The sequence below is a fragment of the Pristiophorus japonicus genome, chromosome 9, assembly GCF_044704955.1.
Source record: "Pristiophorus japonicus isolate sPriJap1 chromosome 9, sPriJap1.hap1, whole genome shotgun sequence".
NCBI lineage: Eukaryota > Metazoa > Chordata > Chondrichthyes > Pristiophoridae > Pristiophorus > Pristiophorus japonicus.
In genome coordinates this window covers 4,691,528-4,716,226 of record NC_091985.1, presented here as the reverse complement: position 1 = coordinate 4,716,226, position 24,699 = coordinate 4,691,528, and the positions used below count along the sequence as shown (strand labels likewise).

Below are 24,699 nucleotides of genomic sequence, written 5' to 3'. Positions count from 1 at the left end.
CTCAGTACTGCCCCTCCGACAGTGCAGCACTCCCTCAGCACTGCCCCTCCGACAGTGCGACGCTTCCCCAGTACTGCCCCTCTGACAGTGCGGCGCTCCCTCAGTACTGCCCCTCCGACAGTGCAGCACTCCCTCAGTACTACCCCTCCGACAGTGCAGCACTCCCTCAGCACTGCCCCTCCGACAGTGCGACGCTTCCTCAGTACTGCCCCTCCGACAGTGCAGCGCTCCCTCAGTACTGCCCCTCCGACAGCGCAGCGCTCCCTCAGTACTGCCCCTCCGACAGCGCAGCACTCCCTCAGCACTGCCCCTCCGACAGTGCGATGCTTCCTCAGTACCGCCCCTCCGACAGTGCGACGCTTCCTCAGTACTGCCCCTCCGACAGCGCAGCGCTCCCTCAGTACTGCCCCTCCGACAGCGCAGCACTCCCTCAGTACTGCCCCTCCGACAGTGCGGCGCTCCCTCAGCACTGCCCCTCCGACAGTGCGGCACTCCCTCAGCACTGCCCCTCCGACAGCGCAGCGCTCCCTCAGCACTGCCCCTCCGACAGCGCAGCGCTCCCTCAGCACTGCCCCTCCGACAGCGCAGCACTCTCTCAGTACTGCCTCTCCGACAGTGCGGCACTCCCGCAGCACTGCACTGGAGTGTCAGCCTAGATTTTTGTTCTCCAGTCTCTGGAGTGGGATTTGAACCCACGACCTTGTGACTCAGAGGCGAGGGTGCTGCCCACTGAGCCACAGCTGATACTTCTGGCCATATGAGTTTGCCTTGTTCTCACATTCTGTTCCAATGAGAGTTCTCCCAGATACATGAACTCACAATTATTGGATACTGTCCCTAAATTTTGAATGAAAGCATTGTGTCGAGCTTTCTAGCTCCTGATGTCTGTCCATTTTCCTGTATTCAGCCTATTCAAGCAGCCCCCACAGCCAACCTGGATCGTTCCGATGACAAGGTCTACCCTCTGGTAATGGAACTGGTTAAAGCTGTGCTGCATCTGAAGAACCAGGTCTACGAGCTCCCGTCTGAGGAATACGTCAACCTAGTGAAGGTGAGCTGATTGAAGCCAGCAAAGGAAATAACAAGTGTTATATTGCACCCTTCACAAGCTCAGCACATCGTCAAGTGCTTCACCGCCCACAGGGCAATACTGCAGGGTCCCCAAACCGCACGGAAGTACATGATCAGATCATTTGTTTCAGTGATACTGATTGAGGGTTAACTATTGTTCAGGTCACTGGGGATAACTACCCTGCTCTTCGAGTAGTACCCTGGGAGCTTTTATATCTACCTGAGAGGGCAGACGGGGCCTCGGTTTTAAAGTCTCACGCAAAAGACGGCGCCTCTGACAGTGCAGCTCTCCCTCAGTACTGTCCTTCTGACAGTGCAGCGCTGAAGTGTGGGTCTGGATTTTTAGAAACATAGAAATTTACAGCGCAGAAGGAGGCCATTCCGAGCCCATTGTGTCCGCGCCGGCCGACAAAGAGCCACACGGCCCTCGGTCAGCAGCCCTGAAGGTTACATATAAACCTATGAACAACGACGGAAAGGCAAAGAGCACCCGGCCCAACCAGTCCGCCCCACACCACTGCGACACCCCTTACACTGAAACATTCTACACTCCACCCCAACCAGAGCCATGTGATCTCCTGGTGTTATATCTTCAGTACAACTCACAAACACACACAAGCCTTAAGATGGTATAACACTCCGGAACTCCAGTCAGGTGACCTGTTCCCTCTTTATTTGCACACAGCACTGGCTGCAGTGCCACAGGAGTCCACCAGATGGAGCTATACATATATATACACACAATATTACACTTCTCCCTCCTTAATGAAGAAGTAATCACAACAAAATCATCCTACATAACTTATAGCTAATAACAAAAGATATGGACTTATTTTGCTATATTTAAAATCAAGCTTAACCACTTGTTTTCTGTTTCGAAGAGGATACCTTTGCTCTTGAACAGAACCCTCCAAACACGGTGTCGAATTTAAACTCATTCGAGGTTGATCCTGAGGAAAGTTTTCCTCCAAGGGATGCCCTGGATTTCCATTTGAACTTTCTCGAACTTCCGACTGTTTGTTTTCCTGACCCGGACTCAGACTTAAATTCTGACTTTCTCTTGGATTTCTTTTCAGTACATTGGATGTAGGAAACATAGAAACATAGAAAATAGGTGCAGGAGTAGGCCATTCGACCCTTCTAGCCTGCACCACCATTCAATTAAATCATGGCTGATCATTCCCTCAGTACCCCTTTCCGGCTTTCTCTCCATTTCCCTTGATCCCTTTAGCCGTAAGGGCTATGTCTAACTCTCTCTTGAATATATCCAATGAACTGGTCTCAACAACTCTCTGTGGTAGGGAATTCTACAGGTTAACAACTCTGAGTGAAGAAGTTTCTCCTCATCTCAGCCCTAAATGGCTTACCCCTTATCCTTAGACTGTGACCCCTGGTTCTGGACTTCCCCAACTTCGGGAACATTCTTCCTGCATCTAACCTATCCAGTCCCGTCAGAATTTTATATGTTTCTAAGTGTTCCCGTTTCATTCTTCTAAACTCCAGTGTATAAAGGCCCAGTCGATCCAGTCTCACCTCATATGTCAGTCCTGCCATCCCGGGAATCAGTCTGGTGAACCTTCGCTGCACTCCCTCAATAGCAAGAACGTCCTTCCTCAGATTAGGATACCAAAACTGAACACAATATTCCAGGTGCAGCCTCGCCAGGGCCCTGGACAACTGCAGTAAGACCTCCCTGCTCCTATACTCAAATCCCCTAGCTATGAAGGCCAACATACCATTTGCCTTCTTCACTGCCTGCTGTACCTGCATGCCAACTTTCAATGACTGATGAACCATGACACCCAGGTCTCGTTGCACCTCCCCTTTTCCTAATCTGCCACCATTCAGATAATATTCTGCCTTCGTGTTTTTGCCACCAAAGTGGATAACTTCACATTTATCCACATTATACTGCACCTGCATGCATTTGCCCACTCACCGAACCTGTCCAAGTCACCCTGCAGCCTCTTAGCATCCACCTCACAACTCACACCGCCACCCAGCTTAGTGTCATCTGCAAACTTGGAGATATTACACTCCATTCCTTTATCTAAATCATTAATGTACATTGTAAAGAGCTGGGGTCCCAGCACGGAGCCCTGCGGCACTCCACGAGTCACTGCCTACCATTCTGAAAAGGACCGTTTATCCCGACTCTCTGCTTCATGTCTGGCAACCAGTTCTCTATCCACGTCAGTACATTACCCCCAATACCATGTGCTTTAATTTTGCACACCAATCTCTTGTGTGTGGGACCTTGTCAAAAGCCTTTTGAAAGTCCAAATACACTACATCCACTGGTTCTCCCTTGTCCACTCTACTATTTACATCCTCCGAAGATTTGTCAAGCATGATTTCCCTTTCATAAATCCATGCTGACTTGGACCGATCCTGTCACTGCTTTCCAAAAGCGCTGATATTTCACCTTTAATAATTGATTCCAACATTTTCCCCACTACTGATGTCAGGCTAACCGGTCTATAATTACCCGTTTTCTCTTTCCCTCCTTTTTTAACAAGTGGTGTTACATTAGCTACCCTCCAGTCCATAGGAACTGATCCAGAGTCGATAGACTGTTGGAAAATGATCACCAATGCACCCACTATTTCTAGGGCCACTTCCTTAGGTACTCTGGGATGCAGACTATCAGGCCCCGGGGATTTATCAGCCTTCAATCCCATCAATTTCCCGAACACAATTTCATGCCTAATAAGGATTTCCTTCAGTTCCTCCTTCTCACTAGACCCTCGGTCCCCGAGTATTTCTGGAAGGTTATTTGTGTTTTCCTTCGTGAAGACAGAAGCAAAGTATTTGTTCAACTGGTCTGCCATTTCTTTGTTCCCCATTATAAATTCACCTGAATCTGACTGCAAGGGATCTACGTTTGCCTTCACTCATCTTTTTCTTTTCACATATCCATAGAAGCTTTTGCAGTAAGTTTTTATGTTCCCTGCAAGCATCTTCTCATACTCTATTTTCCCTCTCCTAATTAAACCCCTTGTCCTCCTCTGCTGAATTCTAAATTTCTCGCAGTCCTCAGGTTTGCTGCTTTTTCTGGCTAATTTATATGCCTCTTCCTTGCATCTAACACTATCCCTAATTTCCCTTGTTAGCCGCGGTTGAGCCAGCTTCCCCGTTTTATTTTTACTCCAGACAGGGATGTACAATTGTTGAAGTTCATCCATGTGATCTTTAAATGTTTGCCATTGCCTATCCACCGTCAACCCTTTAAGTATCATTTACCAGTCTATTCTAGCCGATTCACGTCTCATACCATCGAAGTTCCCTTTCCTTAAGTTCAGGACCCTAGTCTCTGAATTAACTGTGTCACTCTCCATCTTAATAAAGAATTCTACCATATTATGGTCACTCTTCCCAAGGGGCCTCGCACAACAAGATTGCTAATTAGGTGGAATTTTACATTAGGATGGAGAATGAAACAGTTAATTCAGAGACCATGGTCCAGAACTTAAAGAAGGGTAATTTTGAATGTATGAGGCGTCAATTGGCTAGGATAGATTGGCGAATAATACTTGAGGGGTTGACTGTGGATGGGCAATGGCAGACATTTAGAGACCACATGGATGAACTACAACAATTGTACATCCCTGTCTGGCGTAAAAATAAAAAAGGGAAGGTGGCTCAACCGTGGCTATCAAGGGAAATCAGGGATAGTATTAAAGCCAAGGAAGTGGCATACAAATTGGCCAGAAATAGCAGCGAACCCGGGGACTGGGAGAAATTTAGAACTCAGCAGAGGAGGACAAAGGGTTTGATTAGGGCAGGGAAAATGGAGTACGAGAGGAAGCTTGCAGGGAACATTAAGATGGACTGCAAAAGCTTCTATAGATATGTAAAGAGAAAAAGGTTAGCAAAGACAAACGTAGGTCCCCTGCAGTCAGAATCAGGGGAAGTCATAACGGGGAACAAAAAAATGGCAGACCAATTGAACAAGTATTTTGGTTCAGTATTTACTAAGGAGGACACAAACAACCTTCCAGATATAAAAGGGGTCAGAGGGTCTCATAAGAAGGAGGAACTGAGGGAAATCCTTATTAGTCAGGAAATTGTGTTGGGGAAATTGATGGGATTGAAGGCTGATAAATCCCCAGGGCCTGATGGACTGCATCCCAGAGTACTTAAGGAGGTGGCTTGGAAATAGCGGAAGTATTGACAGTCATTTTCCAACATTCCATAGACTCTGGATCAGTTCCTATGGAGTGGAGGGTAGCCAATGTAACCCCACTTTTTAAAAAAGGAGGGATAGAGAAAACATGGAATTATAGACCGGTCAGCCTGACCTCAGTAGTGGGTAAAATGATGGAATCAATTATTAAGGATGTCATAGCAGCACATTTGGAAAGAGGTTACATGATAGGTCCAAGTCAGCATGGATTTGTGAAAGGGAAATCATGCTTGACAAATCTTCTGGAATTTTTTGAGGATGTTTCCAGTCGAGTGGACAAGGGAGAACCAGTTGATGTGGTGTATTTGGACTTTCAGAAGGCTTTCGACAAGGTCCAACACAAGAGATTAATGTGCAAAGTTCAAGCACATGGGATTGGGGGTAGTGTGCTGATGTGGATTGAGAACTGGTTGTCAGACAGGAAGCAAAGAGTAGGAGTAAATGGGTACTTTTCCGAATGGCAGGCAGTGACTAGTGGGGTACCGCAAGGTTCTGTGCTGGGGCCCCAGCTGTTTACACTGTACATTAATGATTTAGATTAGGGGATTAAATGTAGTATCTCCAAATTTGCGGATGACACTAAGTTGGGTGGCAGTGTGAGCTGTGAGGAGGATGCTATGAGGCTGCAGAGTGACTTGGATAGGTTAGGTGAGTGGGCAAATGCATGGCAGATGAATTATAATGTGGATAAATGTGAGGTTATCCACTTTGGTGGTAAAAACAGAGAGACAGACTATTATCTGAATGGTGACAGATTAGGAAAAGGGGAGGTGCAACGAGACCTGAGTGTCATGATACATCAGTTATTGAAGGTTGGCATGCAGGTACAGCAGGTGGTTAAGAAAGCAAATGGCATGTTGGCCTTCATAGCGAGGGGATTTGAGTACAGGGGCAGGGAGGTGTTGCTACAGTTGTACAGGGCCTTAGTGAGGCCACACCTGGAGTATTGTATACAGTTTTGGTCTCCTAACTTGAGGAAGGACATTCTTGCTATTGAGGGAGTGCAGCGAAGGTTCACCAGACTGATTCCCGGGATGGCGGGACTGACATATCAAGAAAGACTGGATCAACTGGGCTTGTATTCACTGGAGTTCAGAAGAATGAGAGGGGATCTCATAGAAACGTTTAAAATTCTGATGGGTTTAGACAGGTTAGATGCAGGAAGAATGTTCCCAATTTTGGGGAAGTCCAGAACCAGAGGTCACAGTCCAAGGATAAGGGGTAAGCCATTTCGGACCGAGATGAGGAGAAACTTCTTCAACCAGAGAGTGGTGAACCTATGGAATTCTCTACCACAAAAGTTGTTGAGGCCAATTCACTAAATATATTCAAAAAGTAGTTAGATGTTGTCCTTACTACTAGGGGGATCAAGGGGTATGGCGAGAAAGCAGGAATGGGGTACTGAAGTTGCATGTTCAGCCATGAATTCATTGAATGGCGGTGCAGGCTTGAAGGGCCGAATGGCCTACTCCTGCACCTATTTTCTATGTTTCTGTGTCCTTTCTCATTACACATCACCCAGTCTAGGATGGCCAGCTCTCTCGTTGCTTCCTCGACATATTGGTCTGGAAAACCATCCCTTATGCACTCCAGGAAATTCTCCTCCACTGTATTGCTACCAGTTTGGTTAGCGCAATCTATATGTAGATTAAAGTCGCCCATGATAACTGCTGTACCCTTATTGCACACATCCCTTATTTCTTGTTTGATGCTGTCCCCAACCTCACTACTACTGTTTGGTGGTCTGTACACAACTCCCACTAGCAGTTTCTGCCCTTTGGTATTCCGCAGCTCCACCCATACAGATTCCACATCATCCAAGCTAATGTCCTTCCTTACTATTGCATTAATTTCCTCTTTAACCAGCAACGCCACCCCACCTCCATTTCCTTTCTGTCTATCCTTCCTGAACGTTGAATACCCCTGGATGTTGAGTTCCCAGCCTTGGTCAGCCTGGAGCCATGTCTCTGTTATGCCAATTATATCATATTCCTTAATGCTGCCTGTGCAGTTAATTCATCCACCTTATTCTGAATACTCCTCGCGTTGAGGTACAGAGCCTTCAGGCTGGTCTTTTTAACACACTTTGCCCCTTTAGGATTTTGCTGTAATGTGGTCCTTTTGATTTTTGCCTTTGGTTTCTCTGCCCTCCACTTTTAATTTTCTTCTTTCTATCTTTTGCTTATGCCCCCATTCTACTTCCCTCTGTCTCCCTGCATAGTTTCCCATCCCCCTGCCTTATTAATTTAACCCTTCCCCAACAGCACTAGCAAACACTCCCCCTAGGACATTGGTTCCGGTCCTGCCCAGGTGCAGACCGTCCGGTTTGTACTGGTCCCACCTCCTCCAGAACCCGTTCCAATGTCCCAGGAATTTGAATCCCTCCCTGCTGCACCACTGCTCAAGCCACGTATTCATCTGAGCTATCCTGCGATTCCTACTCTGACTAGCACGTGCCACTGGTAGCAATCCTGAGATTACTATCTTTGAGGTCCTACTTTTTAATTTAACTCCTAGCTACCTCAATTCAGTTTGTAGGGTCTCATCCCGTTTTTTTACCTATATTGTTGGTACCTATATGCACCACGACAACTGGCTGTTCACCCTCCCCGTCCAAAATGTCCTGCAACCGCTCCGAGACATCCTTGACCCTTGCACCAGGGAGGCAACATACCATCCTGGAGTCTCGGTTGCGGCAGCAGAAACTCCTATCTATTCCCCTTACAATTGAATCCCCTATCACTATCGCTCTCCCACTCTTTTTCCTGCCCTCCTGTGCAGCAGAGCCACCCACGGTGCCATGAACTTGGCTGCTGCTGCCCTCCCCTGATGAGTCATCCCCTCCCCCAACAGTACCCAAAGTGGTGTATCTGTTTTGGAGGGGGATGACCGCAGGGGACCCCTGCACTACCTTCCTTGCACTGCTCTTCCTGTTGGTCACCCATCCCCTATCTGTGTAATCTTTACCTGCGGTATGACCAACTCACTAAACGTGCTATTCATGGCATCGTCAGCATTGCGGCATGTCAGGTGCTGCAGCAGGATACACTTCCCGCACACGTAGTCGTCGGGGACACTGGAAGCATCCCTGAGTTCCCACATAGCACAGGAGAAGCATAACACGTGTCCGAGCTCTCCTGTCATGACTTAACCCCTAGATTAACTTAATTTGGCAACAACAATGATAAAGTTTACCTACTGTTAAGGAAAAGAAAAAGAAAAACTACTCACCAATCACTTACCCCGTTGGCTGTGACGTCACCCTTCGATTTCTTTTCACTTCTTTTTTGCCTTCACACCCTGCTGCAGCTGCACCGGCTGAGCGTCTCCTCCGACTCCCCGCTGGCCTCGCTGATGACTGTTGGGCCTTTGTCGGCCTTCTCGATCTCCCACTCCGCCTCCTCCGACTGCCCGCTACTGGTGTATCAAACTATCTGATGAGTCAGAAATAATTGAATCATTCCCGCCTTTCAACTACTTTCATGTCTGTCGGTAAAATATGATGAAATAGGTGCAGGAGTAGGCCATTTGGCCCTTCGAGCCTGCACCAACATTCAATATGATCATGGCTGATCATGCAACCTCAGTACCCCATTCCTGCTTTCTCTCCATACCCCTTGATCCCTTTAGCTGTAAGGGCCATATCTATTCGGGGGATCAAGGGTTATGGCGAGAAAGCAGGAAGGGGGTACTGAAGTTTCATGTTCAGCCATGAACTCATTGAATGGCGGTGCAGGCTAGAAGGGCTGAATGGCCTGCTCCTGCACCTATTTTCTATGTTCTATGTTCTAACTCCATTCTGAATATACCTAACTAACTGGCCTCAACAACTTTCTGTGGTAGAGAATTCTACAGGTTCACAATTCTCTGAGTGAAGAAGTTTCTCCTCATCTCGGTCCTAAATGGCTTACCCCTTATCCTTAGACTGTGACCCCTGGTTCTGGATTTCCCCAACATTGGGAACATTCTTTCTGCATCTAACCTGTCCAATCCCATCAGAATTTTATGTTTCTATGATATCCCCTCTCATTCATCTAAATTCCATTGAATAAAGGCCCAGTTGATCCAGTCTTTCTTCATATGTCAGTCAAGCCATCCCCGGAATCAGTCTGGTGAACCTTCGCTGCACTCCCTCAATAGCAAGAATGTCCTTCCTCAGATTAGGAGACCAAAACTATACACACTATTCAAGGTGTGGCCTCACCAAGGCCCTGTACAACTGCAGTAAGACCTCTCTGCTCCTATACTCAAATCCTCTCACGATGAAGGCCAACATGCCATTTGCCGCCTTCATCGTCTGCTGTACCTGCATGCCAACTTTCAATGACTGATGTACCATGACACCCAAGTCTCGTTGCACCTCCCCTTTTCCTAATCTGTCATCATTCAGATAATAATCTGCCTTCCTGTTTTTGCCACCAAAGTGGATAACCTCACATTTATCCACATTATACTGCATCTGCCATGCTTTTGCCCACTCACCTAACCTGTCCAAGTCACCCTGCAGCCTCTTAGCATCCTCCTCACAGCTCACACTGCCATCCAGCTTAGTGTCATCTGCAAATTTGGAGATATTACATTCAATTCCTTCGTCTAAATCATTAATATATATTGTAAATAGCTGGGGTCCCAGCACTGAGCCCTGTGGTACCCCACTAGTCACTGCCTGCCATTCTGAAAAGGACCCGTTTATCCCGACTCTCTGCTTCCTGTCTGCTAACCAGTTCTCTATCCACGTCAGTATATTACCCCCAATACCATGTGCTTTAATTTTGCACACCAATCTCTTGTGTGGGACCTTGTCAAAAGCCTTTTGAAAGTCCGAATACACCACATCCACTGGTTCTCCCTTGTCCACTCTACTGGTTACATCCTCAAAAAATTCCAGAAGATTTGTCAAGCAGGATTTCCCTTTCATAAATCCATGCTGACTTGGACCGATCCTGTCACTGCTTTCCAAATGCGCTGTTATTTCATCCTTAATAATTGATTCCAACATTTTCCTCACTACTGATGTCAGGCTAACCGGTCTATAATTACCTGTTTTCTCTCTCTCCCTCCTTTTTTCTTGATGACTTCATCCTTTGATGCAATTCTCATTTCAACACACGAAATCTCACTCTAATCCAGCTTCAGTGATCCCAACCAATTTCTTTCTAGTAAGGCAGGCTTGTCTCCTGCCACTACTAATAGAGGCGAGCTCTGAAATTGATCCTTGTATTTTACCGGTACGGTGATACAACCTACCACAGGAATGTTCTCTCCCGAGTAGCCTCGCAGCTCTATCTTGGATTTCTCCAATGGGAAATCACGCAATTTGTCGAGGTATAGCGTCTCCGTTACTACGCTCACAGATCCACCAGTGTCGATTTCCATTGGTATCTTGGTTCCTGTGTGGATGATACTTTTTGAATCGCTGTTGGTTAACCTCGTGTTCCTGATGACGTGTAACTCTAACATCTCCTCGTCCAGTTGTTGTTCTTCCATGCTATGTAGTTTCTGGGGATTTCTACTCATAGCTTTGAAAGCTGGTTTACCCTTCAGTTGGCATGTCTTTGCAAGATGCCCAGTTTTCCTGCAGATGAAACACTCTGCCTTCACATATGAGTAATTTTGAGTGAAGTGTTGTCTCAGGCACCGATAGCACGACTCCAATGCTCTGTTCCCATTTCCAGTTGCTGAGACCTTAGGGCCCAACTGCCTTTTACTTTTAACCTGCAGGCGATTCACCTCGGTTGTCTGACACAATTCTCAGGAATATTGGTTGGCCATGTTCATTGACATAGCTGCCTGACAAGCTAAATCAAAAGTCAAGTTAGGCATTGTCAATATCTTTCTTCTGATCACATCATTTTTCATCCCACAAACTATGCTCGGTCCTGAAAGCTCTCGAAATTACAGTGAATAGATAGCTTTTTTAATGCTACAATGTACTCACTGATATTTTCTTCGGTTAACTGATCTCGTATTCCGAAATGATAACTTTCAGCAATTTCCAGAGGCTCAGGACTGTAGTGCTGAATCTCCGTAAGTGATGTGTCCTTTGGCTTGACAGGGACAAGTACATTTTTCATGGTTTCATACACCTCGGGCTCTGCTTCAGTTAAGAAAATCGCCCGTTGTCATTCTAACATTACCCGGTTATGGTTTTCATCATTGGGGACTTCGATGATACTATTTGTGGTGAAAAACATTTCTAGCCACTCCACATATGCTCCGAAACTTTCACGGTCGCATTGAAACTCCCCCAAACGCTCTATTATTCCCATAGGTGCGGCCATCTGGACTCTGGCAGTTCAAACAAGTGTGCTTGTAATTTACCTTGGATTTGTAGCTGTTAATCAAAACAGAGAAGTTCTCAAAGTCTCTCTATCAGTTGGCTGAATCTCCAACAACAAGAATTGCAGCTTTTTTTTTTCCATCCTCGCTTGCCATCCTCATCGCCACTGTTATATCTTCAGTACAACTCTCAAACACAAACCAGCCTTAAGTTGGCAGAACAGTTCGGAACTCTAGTCAGGTGACCTGTTCCATCTTTATTTGTACACAGCGCACTGGCTGTAGTGCCACAGGAGTCCACCAGATGGAGATATATATGCACAATATTACACCTGGGAGAGGCAAAAACCAGATTAAAAACCCAGGCCACTGGGGAAAAAACATCTTGGAGAATTCCTCTCTGACCCATCCAGGTGATCACCCAAATTCATCCAGGAGATCACCCTGGCCGTATTCGATTCCCTGCAGTATTTACCTTCGTATCTGCGCCGGCCAACAAGCGGTTATCCAGTCTAATTTTGTGCTGAGGTCTGTGGAGTGGGACTTAAACCTTCTCACTCAGAGTTGAGAGGGCTTCCCACTGAGCCATGGCTGAAACCTGTGTTCAACCAGAGCTCAGCGGTGGGCTCGGGAGACATGAGCTTAATGAATTCTGGCCCAACACAGAAAAATAAACCTCAACATTTTACTCCTTCAGGCTTGTAGTATTTAAGTGGGTAAAACCCAGAGCATGATAGTGTCATCGTTCTGTTCCTGGACCAGTAATCCAGAGGCCTGAGTTCAAATCCCACCAGGGCAGTTTGAGAACGTGAAATCATTTTAAAAACGAATCTGGAAATAAAATAATAATTTGGTCTCAGTGAAAGTTACCACGAAGCTGCTGCATTGTTGTAAAAACCCAACTGGTTCACTAATGTCCTTTACCCAGTCTGGCCTGTATGTGACTCCAGTCCCAACATCTCCCCCATCCCAGGAATCGGTCTGGTGAACCTCCGTTGCACTCCCTCAATGACCAGTATATCCTTCCTTAGGTAAGGAGACCAAAACAGTACACAATACTCCAGGTGCGGTCTCACCAGGGCCCTGTATAATTACATTAAGACGTCTTTACTCTTATACTCAAATCCTCTTAGAGTAAAGGGCAACATACCATTTGCTTTCTTAATTGCCTGTAGTCCCTGCAGGTTAACTTTCAGTGATTCGTGTATAAGGACACCCAGGTCTCTCTGAACACCAACATTTCCAACAAGTTGTGACATACTTGGCTAGTGGCCCAAACAGCCATGTTGAGTCTGGCTCCTCGGGTACATGGGAGTTTTCCTGGGCATCAGATTGAATGGTAAATCTCAGCTGTGTCACAAAGCAAAGGAAATCAGCACATGGATATGCTGAGAGGAAATTTGGGCCAATACTCGGAGTGATTCTCCTTCCTGCTGCAAAAGGCTAATTTAACTCGGCTTCCCGTCGGAGTGTACAGCACAGGTAATGATCATTGCGCTCTTTCAGGCTAGTTCTGTGTCTGCCCCTGGAAAAAAACCTCTCCCGACTCTCTTGCAACTGCATTTCTCAATTCCCAACTCTCCAGCATTTTGTCTCTGTAATATATATATAATTACTACTTCATTAAGGAGGGAGACATGTAATATCATTAGCTCCACTCAGTGGACTACTGTGGTAATGCAACCATTGCTGTTTACAACAATAAAGAGGGAAGCAGGTCACCTGACAGGTTCCTGAAGTTATCAGCCATCTCAGAGTCTGTGTGTTTGTGAGGTTATACTGGAAACATAACCTTGGCGATGAAGGATCGGATTTCTGCCTAACTAGCTGCAATTTTTGTTGTCGGCCAACCAACAGAGAGACTTTGAGAGCTTCTTTGTTTTGATTAACAGCTAAAAATCCAAGGTAAATTACAAGCACACTTGTCTGAACTGCTAGAGTCCAGATGGCCACGTCTACGGGAACAATAAGGCGCTTGGGTGAGTTTCAATGTCACCGTGAAAGTTTCGGAGCATATGTGGAGCAGCTAGAAATATTTTTCACTGCGAATAGTATCATCGAAGTTCTCGATGATGAAAACTGTAACCGGGTGGTGTTAGAAAGAGAAGGAGCTATTTTCTTAACTTACGCAGAGCCCAAAGTGTATGAAACCCTGAAAAATGTGCTTGTTCCCGTCAAGCCAAAGGACACACCACTGACGGTGATTCTCAGCACTACAGTCCTGAGCCCCTGGAAATTGCTGAAAGTTATCGTTTCCGAATACAAGATCAATTTATTGACGAAAGTATCTGAGTACATTGCAGCATTAAAGAAGCTATCTATTCACTGTCATTTCGGAAACTTTCAGGACTGAGCATTGCGTGACCACTTTGTTTATGGGATGAAAAATGATGCAATCAGAAGAAAGTTATTGACAACTCCTAACTTGACTTTTGATTTAGCTTGTCAGACAGCTATATCAATGGACGTGGCCGACCAATGTTCTCGAGAATTTCGTACCATTTCCAGTCGTCAGACAACCGAAGTGAATCACCTGCAGGTTAAAAATAAAAGGCATTTGGGCCCCAAGGTCTCAGCAACTGGCCACGGCAACGGAGCATTGAAGTCATGTTAACTGGTCACCATCACATTGCTGTTTGTGGGAGCTTGCTGTGCGCAAATTGGCTGCCACGTTTTCCACATTACAACAGTGACTACACTCCAAAATACTTCATTGGCTGTAAAGAGCTTTGAGACGTCCGGTGCTCGTGAAAGGTTTTTTTTTAATGGGTTGCACTGTTAATCTATGACAAATGTAACACCAACATGCTATTTTCTGCATTACAGACGGTGGGTATGCATCTTCGCAGTTTGACTCGCAGTGTGGATGAACTTTTACCAAAGCTCCCTACATCATCACGCACAGAGGTGAGTTGTGGTTGCTGCTATTATCAGATATCATGGCCATCTCCTTGTGAAAGGAAGCTGACTAGGAGCAGGATTAGTTTAAAGGTGCATTCATTAAACCAGCAAATAAAGACATTTCAAACAAACACACTGAGCTTTCATGTGCTAATATGCGAATAGTCTAATCTCAAACCTCGCCTCAGGAGGGAACAGCTCTAACAGTCTGCACTGGGTGCTCACAACAGAGCAATACCCACTGGGGCAATACCCGCTGGGGCAGGGAGCGGGGTAATACCCGCTGGGGCAGGGAGTGGGGCAATACCCGCTGGGGCAGGGAGCGGGGCAATACCCACTGGGGCAATACCCGCTGGGGCAATACCCACTGGGGCAGGGAGTGGGGCAATACCCACTGGGGCAGGGAGTGGGGCAATACCCACTGGGGCAGGGAGCGGGGCAATACCCACTGGGGCAGGGAGTGGGGTAATACCCGCTGGGGCAGGGAGCGGGGCAATACCCCCTGGGGCAATACCCACTGGGGCAGGGAGTGGGGTAATACCCGCTGGGGCAATACCTGCTGGGGCAATACCCACTGGGGCAGGGAGCGGGGTAATACCCACTGGGGCAGGGAGCGGGGTAATACCCACTGGGGCAGGGAGTGGGGCAATACCCGCTGAGGCAGGGAGCGGGGTAATACCCACTGGGGCAGGGAGTGGGGCAATACCCACTGGGGCAGGGAGCGGGGTAATACCCACTGGGGCAATACCCACTGGGGCAGGGAGCGGGGTAATACCCACTGGGGCAGGGAGTGGGGCAATACCCGCTGAGGCAGGGAGCGGGGTAATACCCACTGGGGCAGGGAGTGGGGCAATACCCACTGGGGCAGGGAGCGGGGTAATACCCGCTGGGGCAGGGAGTGGGGTAATACCCGCTGGGGTAATACCCGCTGGGGCAATACCCGCTGGGGCAGGGAGCGGGGCAATACCCACTGGGGCAGGGAGCGGGGTAATACCCGCTGGGGCAATACCCGCTGGGGCAGGGAGCGGGGCAATACCCACTGGGGCAGGGAGCGGGGTAATACCCGCTGGGGCAATATCCACTGGGGCAGGGAGCGGGGCAATATCCACTGGGGCAGGGAGCGGGGTAATACCCACTGGGGCAGGGAGCGGGGCAATACCCACTGGGGCAGGGAGCGGGGTAATACCCGCTGGGGCAATATCCACTGGGGCAGGGAGCGGGGCAATATCCACTGGGGCAGGGAGCGGGGCAATACCCACTGGGGCAGGGAGTGGGGTAATACCCGCTGGGGCAATACCCACTGGGGCAGGGAGCGGGGCAATACCCACTGGGGCAGGGAGCGGGGTAATACCCGCTGGGGCAATACCCACTGGGGCAGGGAGCGGGGCAATACCCACTGGGGCAATACCCACTGGGGCAGGGAGTGGGGTAATACCCGCTGGGGCAATACCCACTGGGGCAGGGAGCGGGGTAATACCCACTGGGGCAGGGAGCGGGGTAATACCCGCTGGGGCAATACCCACTGGGGCAGGGAGCGGGGTAATACCCACTGGGGCAGGGAGCGGGGCAATACCCACTGGGGCAGGGAGTGGGGCAATACCCACTGGGGCAGGGAGCGGGGTAATACCCACTGGGGCAGGGAGGGTTAATATCCACTGGGGCAGGGAACGGGGCAGTTCCCGCTGGGGCAGGGAACGGGGCAGTACTCGCTGGGGCAGGTAACGGGGCAGTACCCACAGGGGCAATACCCGCTGGGGCAGTGAGTGGGGCAATACCCACAGGGGCAGTACTCGCTGGGGCAGTGAGTGGGACAATACCCACAGGGGCAATACCCGCTGGGGCAGTGAGTGGGGCAATACCCGCTGGGGCAGTAAGTGGGGCAATACCTGCTGGGGCAGGGAGCGGGGTAATACCCACTGGGGCAATAAGCATTGGGGCAGGGAGCAGGGTAATACCCACTGGGGCAATACCCACTGGGGCAGGGAACGGGGTAATACCCACTGGGGCAGGGAGCGGGGTAATACCCACTGGGGCAGGGAGCGGGGCAATACCCACTGGGGCAGGGAGCGGGGTAATACCCACTGGGGCAGGGAACGGGGTAATACCCACTGGGGCAGGAAGGGTTAATAACCACTGGGGCAGGGAACGGGGTAATACCCACTGGGGCAGGGAACGGGGTAATACCCACTGGGGCAGAATGGAGAGTTAACAAGGTAGTAACAATTATGAAGAAGGTTTTGAGACAGTGAATCGGGAAATATTATTTGCTCTGGTTGTGGTTTCAGTGACGAGAGGTCATCAATTAAAATTGACACCAAAGAGTGAGGATAAAAGCTGGGAGAAATGTCTTGACATGGAGGGTTGTTGGAACATGTTGTCATGGAGAGATGGAAGCTGAACCATTGTAGCTTTTAACGGAAGAGTGGAGGTACAGGGCCGGTCTTGTTGGTCTTGTTCTGCTCTTAGCACAGGCCCGATAGGCTGAATGGCCTCCCCCTGTGTTGTAAACCTCTCCATTTCGAGATTCTCACCCTCTCGAGATTCTCACCCTCTCGAGATTCTCACCCTCTCAACCTAGGTCAGATTTAAATCTGGATTCCAGGAGTGAAACCCTCGTGTCTGAAATATTCGATGCAATTATTCCACTCCATCACAACCAGAGGCAGGAACATTCATCCAGGCCCTTTTGGCAGGATGGACCAGATGGCTTTCTCACTGGAAAGACATGAATATTTTATGAAGAGCCAATAATATTCATCTCAACACCACAGTAGTGCAATCGTTATTTTATTGGACGATCAGGCCAGAGGTCATGAGTTCAAATGCCAACAAATTGAAGTCAATAAATCTGGCCATTTGTAGGCTGGGACCAGAACAGTGACCAGGACAGAAGCTGGTTGACTAATGTCCTTCAGGGACAGGAACCTGCTCCCCTCCTGAGGCTGGGCTACACGTGGCTCCAGTTACACGACCATAAGGATGTTGAAGTTGGCCACGGCTGTTGTGCCCATTGAAATTTGTCAATCCAGAAGGGCCCTGATGTCCACCCACTGCAGGAACCAACACTTTCTTCACTGCCTGCAGGGTTCCTGGTTCCCCTACACAGCCTGGGAGGCCATTCTATGCAGGAATCACTCCCGCTTTCCCAGCCTCTTCTCACAATTCCGACCTTTTACAGAAAGGATCAGCCCTGAATATCTCCCTGGTGTCTGTCACTGGAGCTGGACACAGTGCCTGGAGTATGGTCTGACTTGGGCCCTGCACAGTTTGAGCGTGAATGTTTGAGAAGTGAGATTTGACTTGGGAAGTAGCTCGTTCTACACCCTGCCAATGTCCTTCTCCATTGCAGAATCGGCTGTTTTACAAAGCGGCCCACCTCAGATCCCACCCGGGCATTCTCCCGTTTTGGCTGTGTGTTTCAGCATTGATTGGTTTTGCTGACTGCTGCTGTGAATTGGCTGGAAATGTGTCTGCTAAGGCTTCTAAGATCCCTGTTAGCTTTCAAAAGGCTTTTGACAAGGTCCCACACAAGAGATTAGTGTGCAACATCAAAGCACATGGTATTGGAGTAATGTACTGACGTGGATAGAGAGAACTGGTTGGCAGACAGGAGGCAGAGAGTCGGGATAAACAGGTCCTTTTCAGAATGGCAGGCAGTGACTAGTGGAGTGCCGCAGGGCTCAGTGTTGGGACCCCAGCTCTTTACAATATATATTAATGATTTAGATAATGGAGTTGAGTGTAATATCTCCAAGTTTACAGATGACACTAAGCTGGGTGGCGATGTGAGCTATGAGGAGGACACTAAGAGGCTGCAGGGTGACTTGGACAGGTTAGGCGAGTGGGCAAATACATGGCAGATGCAGTATAATGTGGATAAATGTGAGGTTATCCACTTTGGGGGCAAAAACACGAAGGCAGAATATTATCTGAAAGGTGGCAGATTAGGAAAAGGGGAGGTGCAACGAGATCTTGGTGTCATGGTTCATCAGTCATTGAAAGTTGGCATGCAGGTACAGCAGGCAGTGAAGAAGGCAAATGGTATGTTGGCCTTCATAGCTAGGGGATTTGAGTATAGGAGCAGGGAGGTCTTACTGCAGTTGTACAGGGCCTTGGTGAGGCCTCACCTGGAGTATTGTGTTCAGTTTTGGTCCCCTAATCTGAGGAAGGACGTTCTTGCTATTGTGGGAGTGCAGCGAAGATTCAACAGACTGATTCCAGGGATGGCTGGACTGACATATGAGGAGAGATTGGATCAACTGGGCCTTTAAACACGAGTTTAGAAGGATGATAGGGGATCTCATAGAAACATATAAGATTCTGACGGGACTGGACAGGTTAGATGCGGGAAGAATGTTCCCGATGTTGGGGAGGTCCAGGACCGGGGGACACAGTCTTAGGATAAGGGGTAGGCCATTTAGGACTGAGCTGAGGAGAAATTCCTTCACTCAGAGTCGTTAACCTGTGGAATTCTCTACCGCAGAGAGTTGTTGATGCCAGTTCATTGGATATATTCAAGAGGGAGTTAGATATGGCCCTTACGGCTAAAGGGATCAAGGGGTATGGAGAGAAAGCAGGAAAGGGGTACTGAGGGAATGATCAGCCATGATCTTATTGAATGGTGGTGCAGGCTTGAGGGGCCGAATGGCCTACTCCTGCACCTATTTTCTATGTTTCTAGCTTCATCCTTAACTCTTTCAACACCGTTCACCAACACCAACCTGCATCTATATAGCGCCTTTAATGTGACAGAATGTCCCAAGGTGCTTATCTGGAGGTTAGATCAGCCAGAAATTGATGCAGGGTCAAAAAGAAGATGTTTAGGACAGCTGGTCAAAGAGGTTGTTTTTAAAGGCGTGTCGTAAAGTGGAAGAGAGAGGTAGCGATGTGGAAAGGTTTAGGGAGGGAATTCCAGAGCTTGGAACACCAGCACTGGAATGTATGGATTAAATTTAGTCTGCAACTGTTTGCCACACTGACACTTGATACCCTCAAGCCACTGCAGGCACTTGAAGAAACATTTGCTTCCGGATAATTAATGATGGGCACTAACTGTGGCCTTGCCGATGGCATCCATATCTCTACACTGGCAGCCCTCCAAAGTTAATCAGACCTTATATCCCCCATATTTTCCACATCCTCCGACCCCCTCCCCGCTATCCCTGCACCCTACAATCACCACCTTGCAGAGTTCTGTAACTGCTCGGGGAGATTGCCCCATGGAAATCCTACCCTTTATTATTCATTATCCAGAAACCCAGCAAAGAGCCCTTACTTCACCCCATATAACACTTCGCAATGTTATTCACATCCCTCCTCTGGAGAGGAACAGCTTGTAATGACTCGAGTCGGGTTACTGTAAACTCACCTCAGATGAAACCTGATCCATCTTTATTCCAGCCCAAGAGAGCCAGCGTGACAAAGACACCCCGCTTATATACAGGTGACCAAGCACACACGCCACATGCGTGTACAGCCCGATGACCTCCGACTGCGACGCCCTCTGGTGTCTGGTGACCCCCAAGCATTAATACATAACACAGCTCTCCCCTACTTCCATGTTCTAGCACCCTGTCCCCTTTAAACAGTGTGATATCCAGCCAGCAATGTGCGACAGTGTAGTGGTTAAGTTCCTGCATGAGTAACCCAGCGGACGGGTCTGATGGTCTTAGTATGAGTGCTACTTCAAATTCCACCATGCCTGTTTCAAAACAAACCGGGATGTAAAACACTGGTGTCGGTAAAGTAGGGCATCACACGATCAGAATGTAACAACCCAACTGGTTCACTCGTGACCCTTTGGGAAGAAACCTGCCGTCCTTACCTTAACCCTTAACTTCCCTCTGAAGACAACAAGGACAAAGGATAGGGTCTGCAGCAGGTCATGGAGCAGCCCCACCACCTCCTCCCCGGGGTAACCAGCGGACCAGCCTTCCAGCAACATCCGCTTCCTGACAACATTTCATCTCCATGGAAGACGTTGAATTTAAATTTAAAATGGTGACTGCGGGCACAGAAGATAGAATAAAGGTTTGAAATAATGTCCAGGTTGCAGCATGCCAACAAAAGGTCGACTGAGAGTCACTGCAGTCCCTCAGATGTTCACTGCACAGAATCTGATATTTTCTTTTGCAGTCCATGCAACAATTGGCGTATTTATGGATCTGAGATATGCAGGGATCGGAGGCATTCCCACCAAAATTGTGGGAATGTTACTCGGGATGTGAGCACTGCGTTCAAGCTTCTTCCGGAAATGATTGAAGGCGATGTATTGTAACATAACATAAGAAATAGGAGCAGGAGTCGGCCATTCAATACGATCATGGCTGATCCGATCATGGACTCAGCTCCACTTCCCCGCCCGCTCCCCATAACCCCTTATTCCTTTATCGGTTAAGAAACTGTCTATCTCTGTCTTAAATATATTCAATGTCCCAGCTTCCACAGCTCTCTGGGGCAGTGAATTCCACAGATTTACAACCCTCTGAGAGAAGAAATTCCTCCTCATCTCAGTTTTAAATGGGCGGCCCCTTATTCTAAGATCATGCCCCCTAGTTCTAGTCTCCCCCATCAGTGGAAACATCCTCTCTGCATCCACCTTGTCAAGACCCTCATAATCTTATACGTTTCGATAAGATCACCTCTCATTCTTCTGAATTCCAATGAGTAGAGGCCCAACCTACTCAACCTTTCCTCATAAGTCAACCTCCTCATCCCCGGAATCAACCAAGAAGCTAGTGAACCTTCTCTGAACTGCCTCCAAAGCAAGTATATCCTTACGTAAATATGGAAATCAAAACTGCACGCAGTATTCCAGGTGTGGCCTCACCAATACCCTATATAGCTGTAGCAAGACTTCCCTGCTTTTATACTCCATCCCCTTTGCAATAAAGGCCAAGATTCCACTGGCCTTCCTGATCACTTGCTGTACCTGCATACTAACCTTTTGTGTTTCATGCACAAGTGCCCCCAGGTCCCGCTGTACTGCAGCACTTTGCAATCTTTCTCCATTTAAATAATAACTTACTCTTTGATTTTTTTTTTTCTGCCAAGTGCCTCACACTTTCCAACATTATACTCCATCTGCCCAATGTTTGCCCACTCACTTAGCCTGTCTATGTCCTTTTGCAGAATTTTTGTATCCTCCTCACTCATTGCTTTTCCCCTCATCTTTGTATTGTCAGCTACATTACACTCAGTCCTTTCTTCTAAGTTGTGAATATAGATTGTAAATAGTTGGGGTCCCAGCACTGATCCCTGGGGCACCCCACTAGTTACTGTTTGCCAACCAGAGAATGAACCATTTATCCCGACTCTCTGTTTTCTGTTAGTTAGTCAATCCTCTATCCACGCTCATATATTACCCCCAAGCCTGTGAACTTTTATCTTGTGCAGTAACCTTTTATGTGGCACCTTGTCAAATGCAGGGATTGGAGGAATTCCCATTGACATTGTGGGAATGTTACTCGGGATGTGAACACTGCGGCGTTTCCTCGTTTGCGTATCTTCCTGAAGTGATGGAAGGTGACATGTTGTGGGTTGTGCTTTGTGTTGTCAGATCGAGGGGACGCAGAAACTCCTGAACAAGGACCTGTCTGAGCTGATCAACAAGATGAAGTTGGCGCAGCAGAACTCGGTGACGTCGCTGAGCGAGGAGTGCAAGAAACAGATGCTGACGGCTGCCCATACCCTGGCCGTGGACTCCAAAAACCTGCTGGACGCTGTGGACCAGGCCAGAGTACGGACTGGTGAGGCCAGGCCAGTCCCAACTTGATGCCAACTTGGCGAATTGCGGCCACCACCCAGCGCCAGGCAGGAGAGAGAGAGAAAGAGACACAAATGTTCACCAAGCCCAACTAGGTTAATGGACAGGGGGAAGGTTCCTATCCGGGCTGGGGGACGATGGGGGGCATGTATTAAATTAAACTGGCACTGTCTTCATGAAGGCAGTCAGTCTGCATATTTTGTTTGGAGGGGTGGAGGGGTTGTGCATAATTTTAATCGAGGTGATTCCATATAAAAGTGAAACAATTGTACATTCAAGCGGATTTATGGCACCGTGTTGTGTGCTGTTTAACAAATGAAATGTCTTGCCAAATAACGTCCAGTGAAGATGTTGGTGTTTTACCTGAAGCTCAGCACACTGACAGGCCACTGAGGTAAGGCACGCTCGGTGTTTGATTTGCGACTGACCGATGAAATCTAGGCATTGCCGGACGAAGGCAAGGCTTGTGCTCTTGAGCTCCTTTCATTCAATGTCAAAGGTCCAATTTGTATATACAGCACGGTGCGAGTATTTATCAAGGTGGTGGACACACCGAGTGACATGACGAGTATTGTGCAAATGTAAAATAGCTTGAGGTTCATTCCTCACGTCAGCTCACGTCGAGATTAGCAAACAATCTTGCTAATGATCGGGCGATTGGTGCTGTAAGATGGCTCCTTGAGGGTCTCATTTATCAATAAAAATTTGGCCTTCCAGAGGCAGGCAAGAACATTTAATCCGTTCTTGTCGATGGGTGACTGTGAATGATTTTATGTATGGTTGCGAGAATTAATAGAGAGATTGAGTCAGTCGAGGTGGGGGCTATGTTTAGTGAGGCGGTGGTCATTGGGCTGTAAACCCGTCGTCATCAATGTCGCTGAGCCAAGATTTCGAGTCTCCAACCTGTGACACACCATGCATTCAGGGACTTCGATTTAGTTGTGTCAACTTGTGAGCGGGGTTGAACAGCTCCATCTTTTTACCGTGGTCTCCCCACAATATCCACCACTAGTTGGTGATCGGGCAGATGTGTGACTTCACTGCAGGTTTAGCCTGGGCAGCGTCGGGCCAACTGCCCATGAGGCATAGCAGCAGCTCGGGACCAATTGTCAGCCTGCTTTTCCCAGACCCAAGGTGGCTGCCGTCTGCTTTGTACCTCGGACATAGCACAGCTGATATCAGGAATCCAGTGGAATAGGGTTTGGTCCGTTATCCCCACCATCGAGCTGCCCTTATTTGTTCCATCGTATGCTACCACTCTGTGCCTCTAAGCAGGCCCTATATCTGAGAGATTTTGGTACTACTTACTACAACTGTACAGGCCCTTGGTGGGACCACACCTGGAGTGCTGAGCACAGTTCTGGTCTCCTTATCCAAGGAAGGATATACTTGCCTTGGAGGCGGTACAATGGAGGTTCACCAGACTGATTCCTGGGATGAGACGGTTGTCCTATGAGGAGAGATTGTGTAGAATGGAGTTTAGAAGAATGAGAGATGACCTCATTGAAACATATAAGTTTCTGAGGGGGATTGAAAGGGTAGATGCTGAGAGGATGTTCCCCCTGACTGGTAATTCTAGAACCAGGGGTCACAGTCTCAGGATAAGGGCCTGGTCTTTTGGACTGAGATGAGGAGAAATTTCTTCACTCAGAGGGTGGTGAATCTTTGGGATTCTCTGCTCCAGAGGGCTGTGGAGGCTCCGTCTGAGTATATTCAAGGCTGTGATAGAAAGATTATTGGAGTCTCGGGAAAACAAGCGATATGGAGATTGAGCATAAAGGTTGGGTTGAGGCCGATGATCAGCCATGATCTTATTGAATGGCGGAACAGGCTCGAGGGGCCGTATGGCCGACTCCTGCTCCTAATTCTCATGTTATGTTACTGTATTTGTCACAGTGCTTTGGTCTCTCCAATGCCCTCTCGAGACCCATCTCGCCCTGCTGGCTGAGTTTAGTTTGGATTGACTCTCAGTTCTGTTCTCTCAATCCGGTGGGACATGAAATATTGTGGTCGCTTTCTGACCAAGAGCAGATTGTGACGTTTGTCCTGCTGTGAAATGCTCAGGATCCTGGACTTGTAACACTGACCGTGTCAGAGGTATGTTACACTTGAGATGATCCTGATGTAATGAATGTTCAGTTCTAATGGCCAGGCTAATGTGGACACCGAGCTGAGCGATCCAGCCAGCTATATACACCCAGTCATGTTAAATACGGAGCCTGAAACTCCTCGAGAGATCTGGTGGGAGACTGGCGAACTAGCAGGAGAAGGTTGGAGACCCAGTTACACCAGGCCAATGCCACTTACTGCCGTTCCTCAGTCCATGGGAGGAGAGAGAACTCGTTCCCAGTGTATTAGCAGGACACTCACAGTCTAAGGTACGTTTTATGGTGATCATTTGTCTTTTCTCATACCCTGTAAAGGTTGTTTCTTTATATATTAACCATTATTTCAGATTTAAAATTTTTATTATCTTGTAAAAATACGAGACTGTTCA

The 24,699-nt window shown here is 48.1% G+C and overlaps 1 protein-coding gene across 3 annotated transcripts in view; it reads left to right on the top strand.

Annotated features, from left to right (window-relative positions):
- The window catches only part of LOC139272919 (protein-tyrosine kinase 2-beta-like), a 256,360-nt gene extending 232,367 nt beyond the window's left edge, over positions 1 to 23,993 (top strand). For all 3 annotated transcript variants that reach the window (XM_070889030.1, XM_070889028.1, XM_070889029.1), the window contains 3 exons: positions 908 to 1,051; positions 14,363 to 14,443; positions 21,996 to 23,993. In XM_070889030.1, coding sequence (XP_070745131.1) covers positions 908 to 1,051; positions 14,363 to 14,443; positions 21,996 to 22,211 — 441 coding nt within the window. In that variant the 3' untranslated portion in view covers positions 22,212 to 23,993. The remainder of the gene's footprint in view (positions 1 to 907; positions 1,052 to 14,362; positions 14,444 to 21,995) is intronic.
- The last annotated feature ends 706 nt before the right edge of the window (positions 23,994 to 24,699 follow it).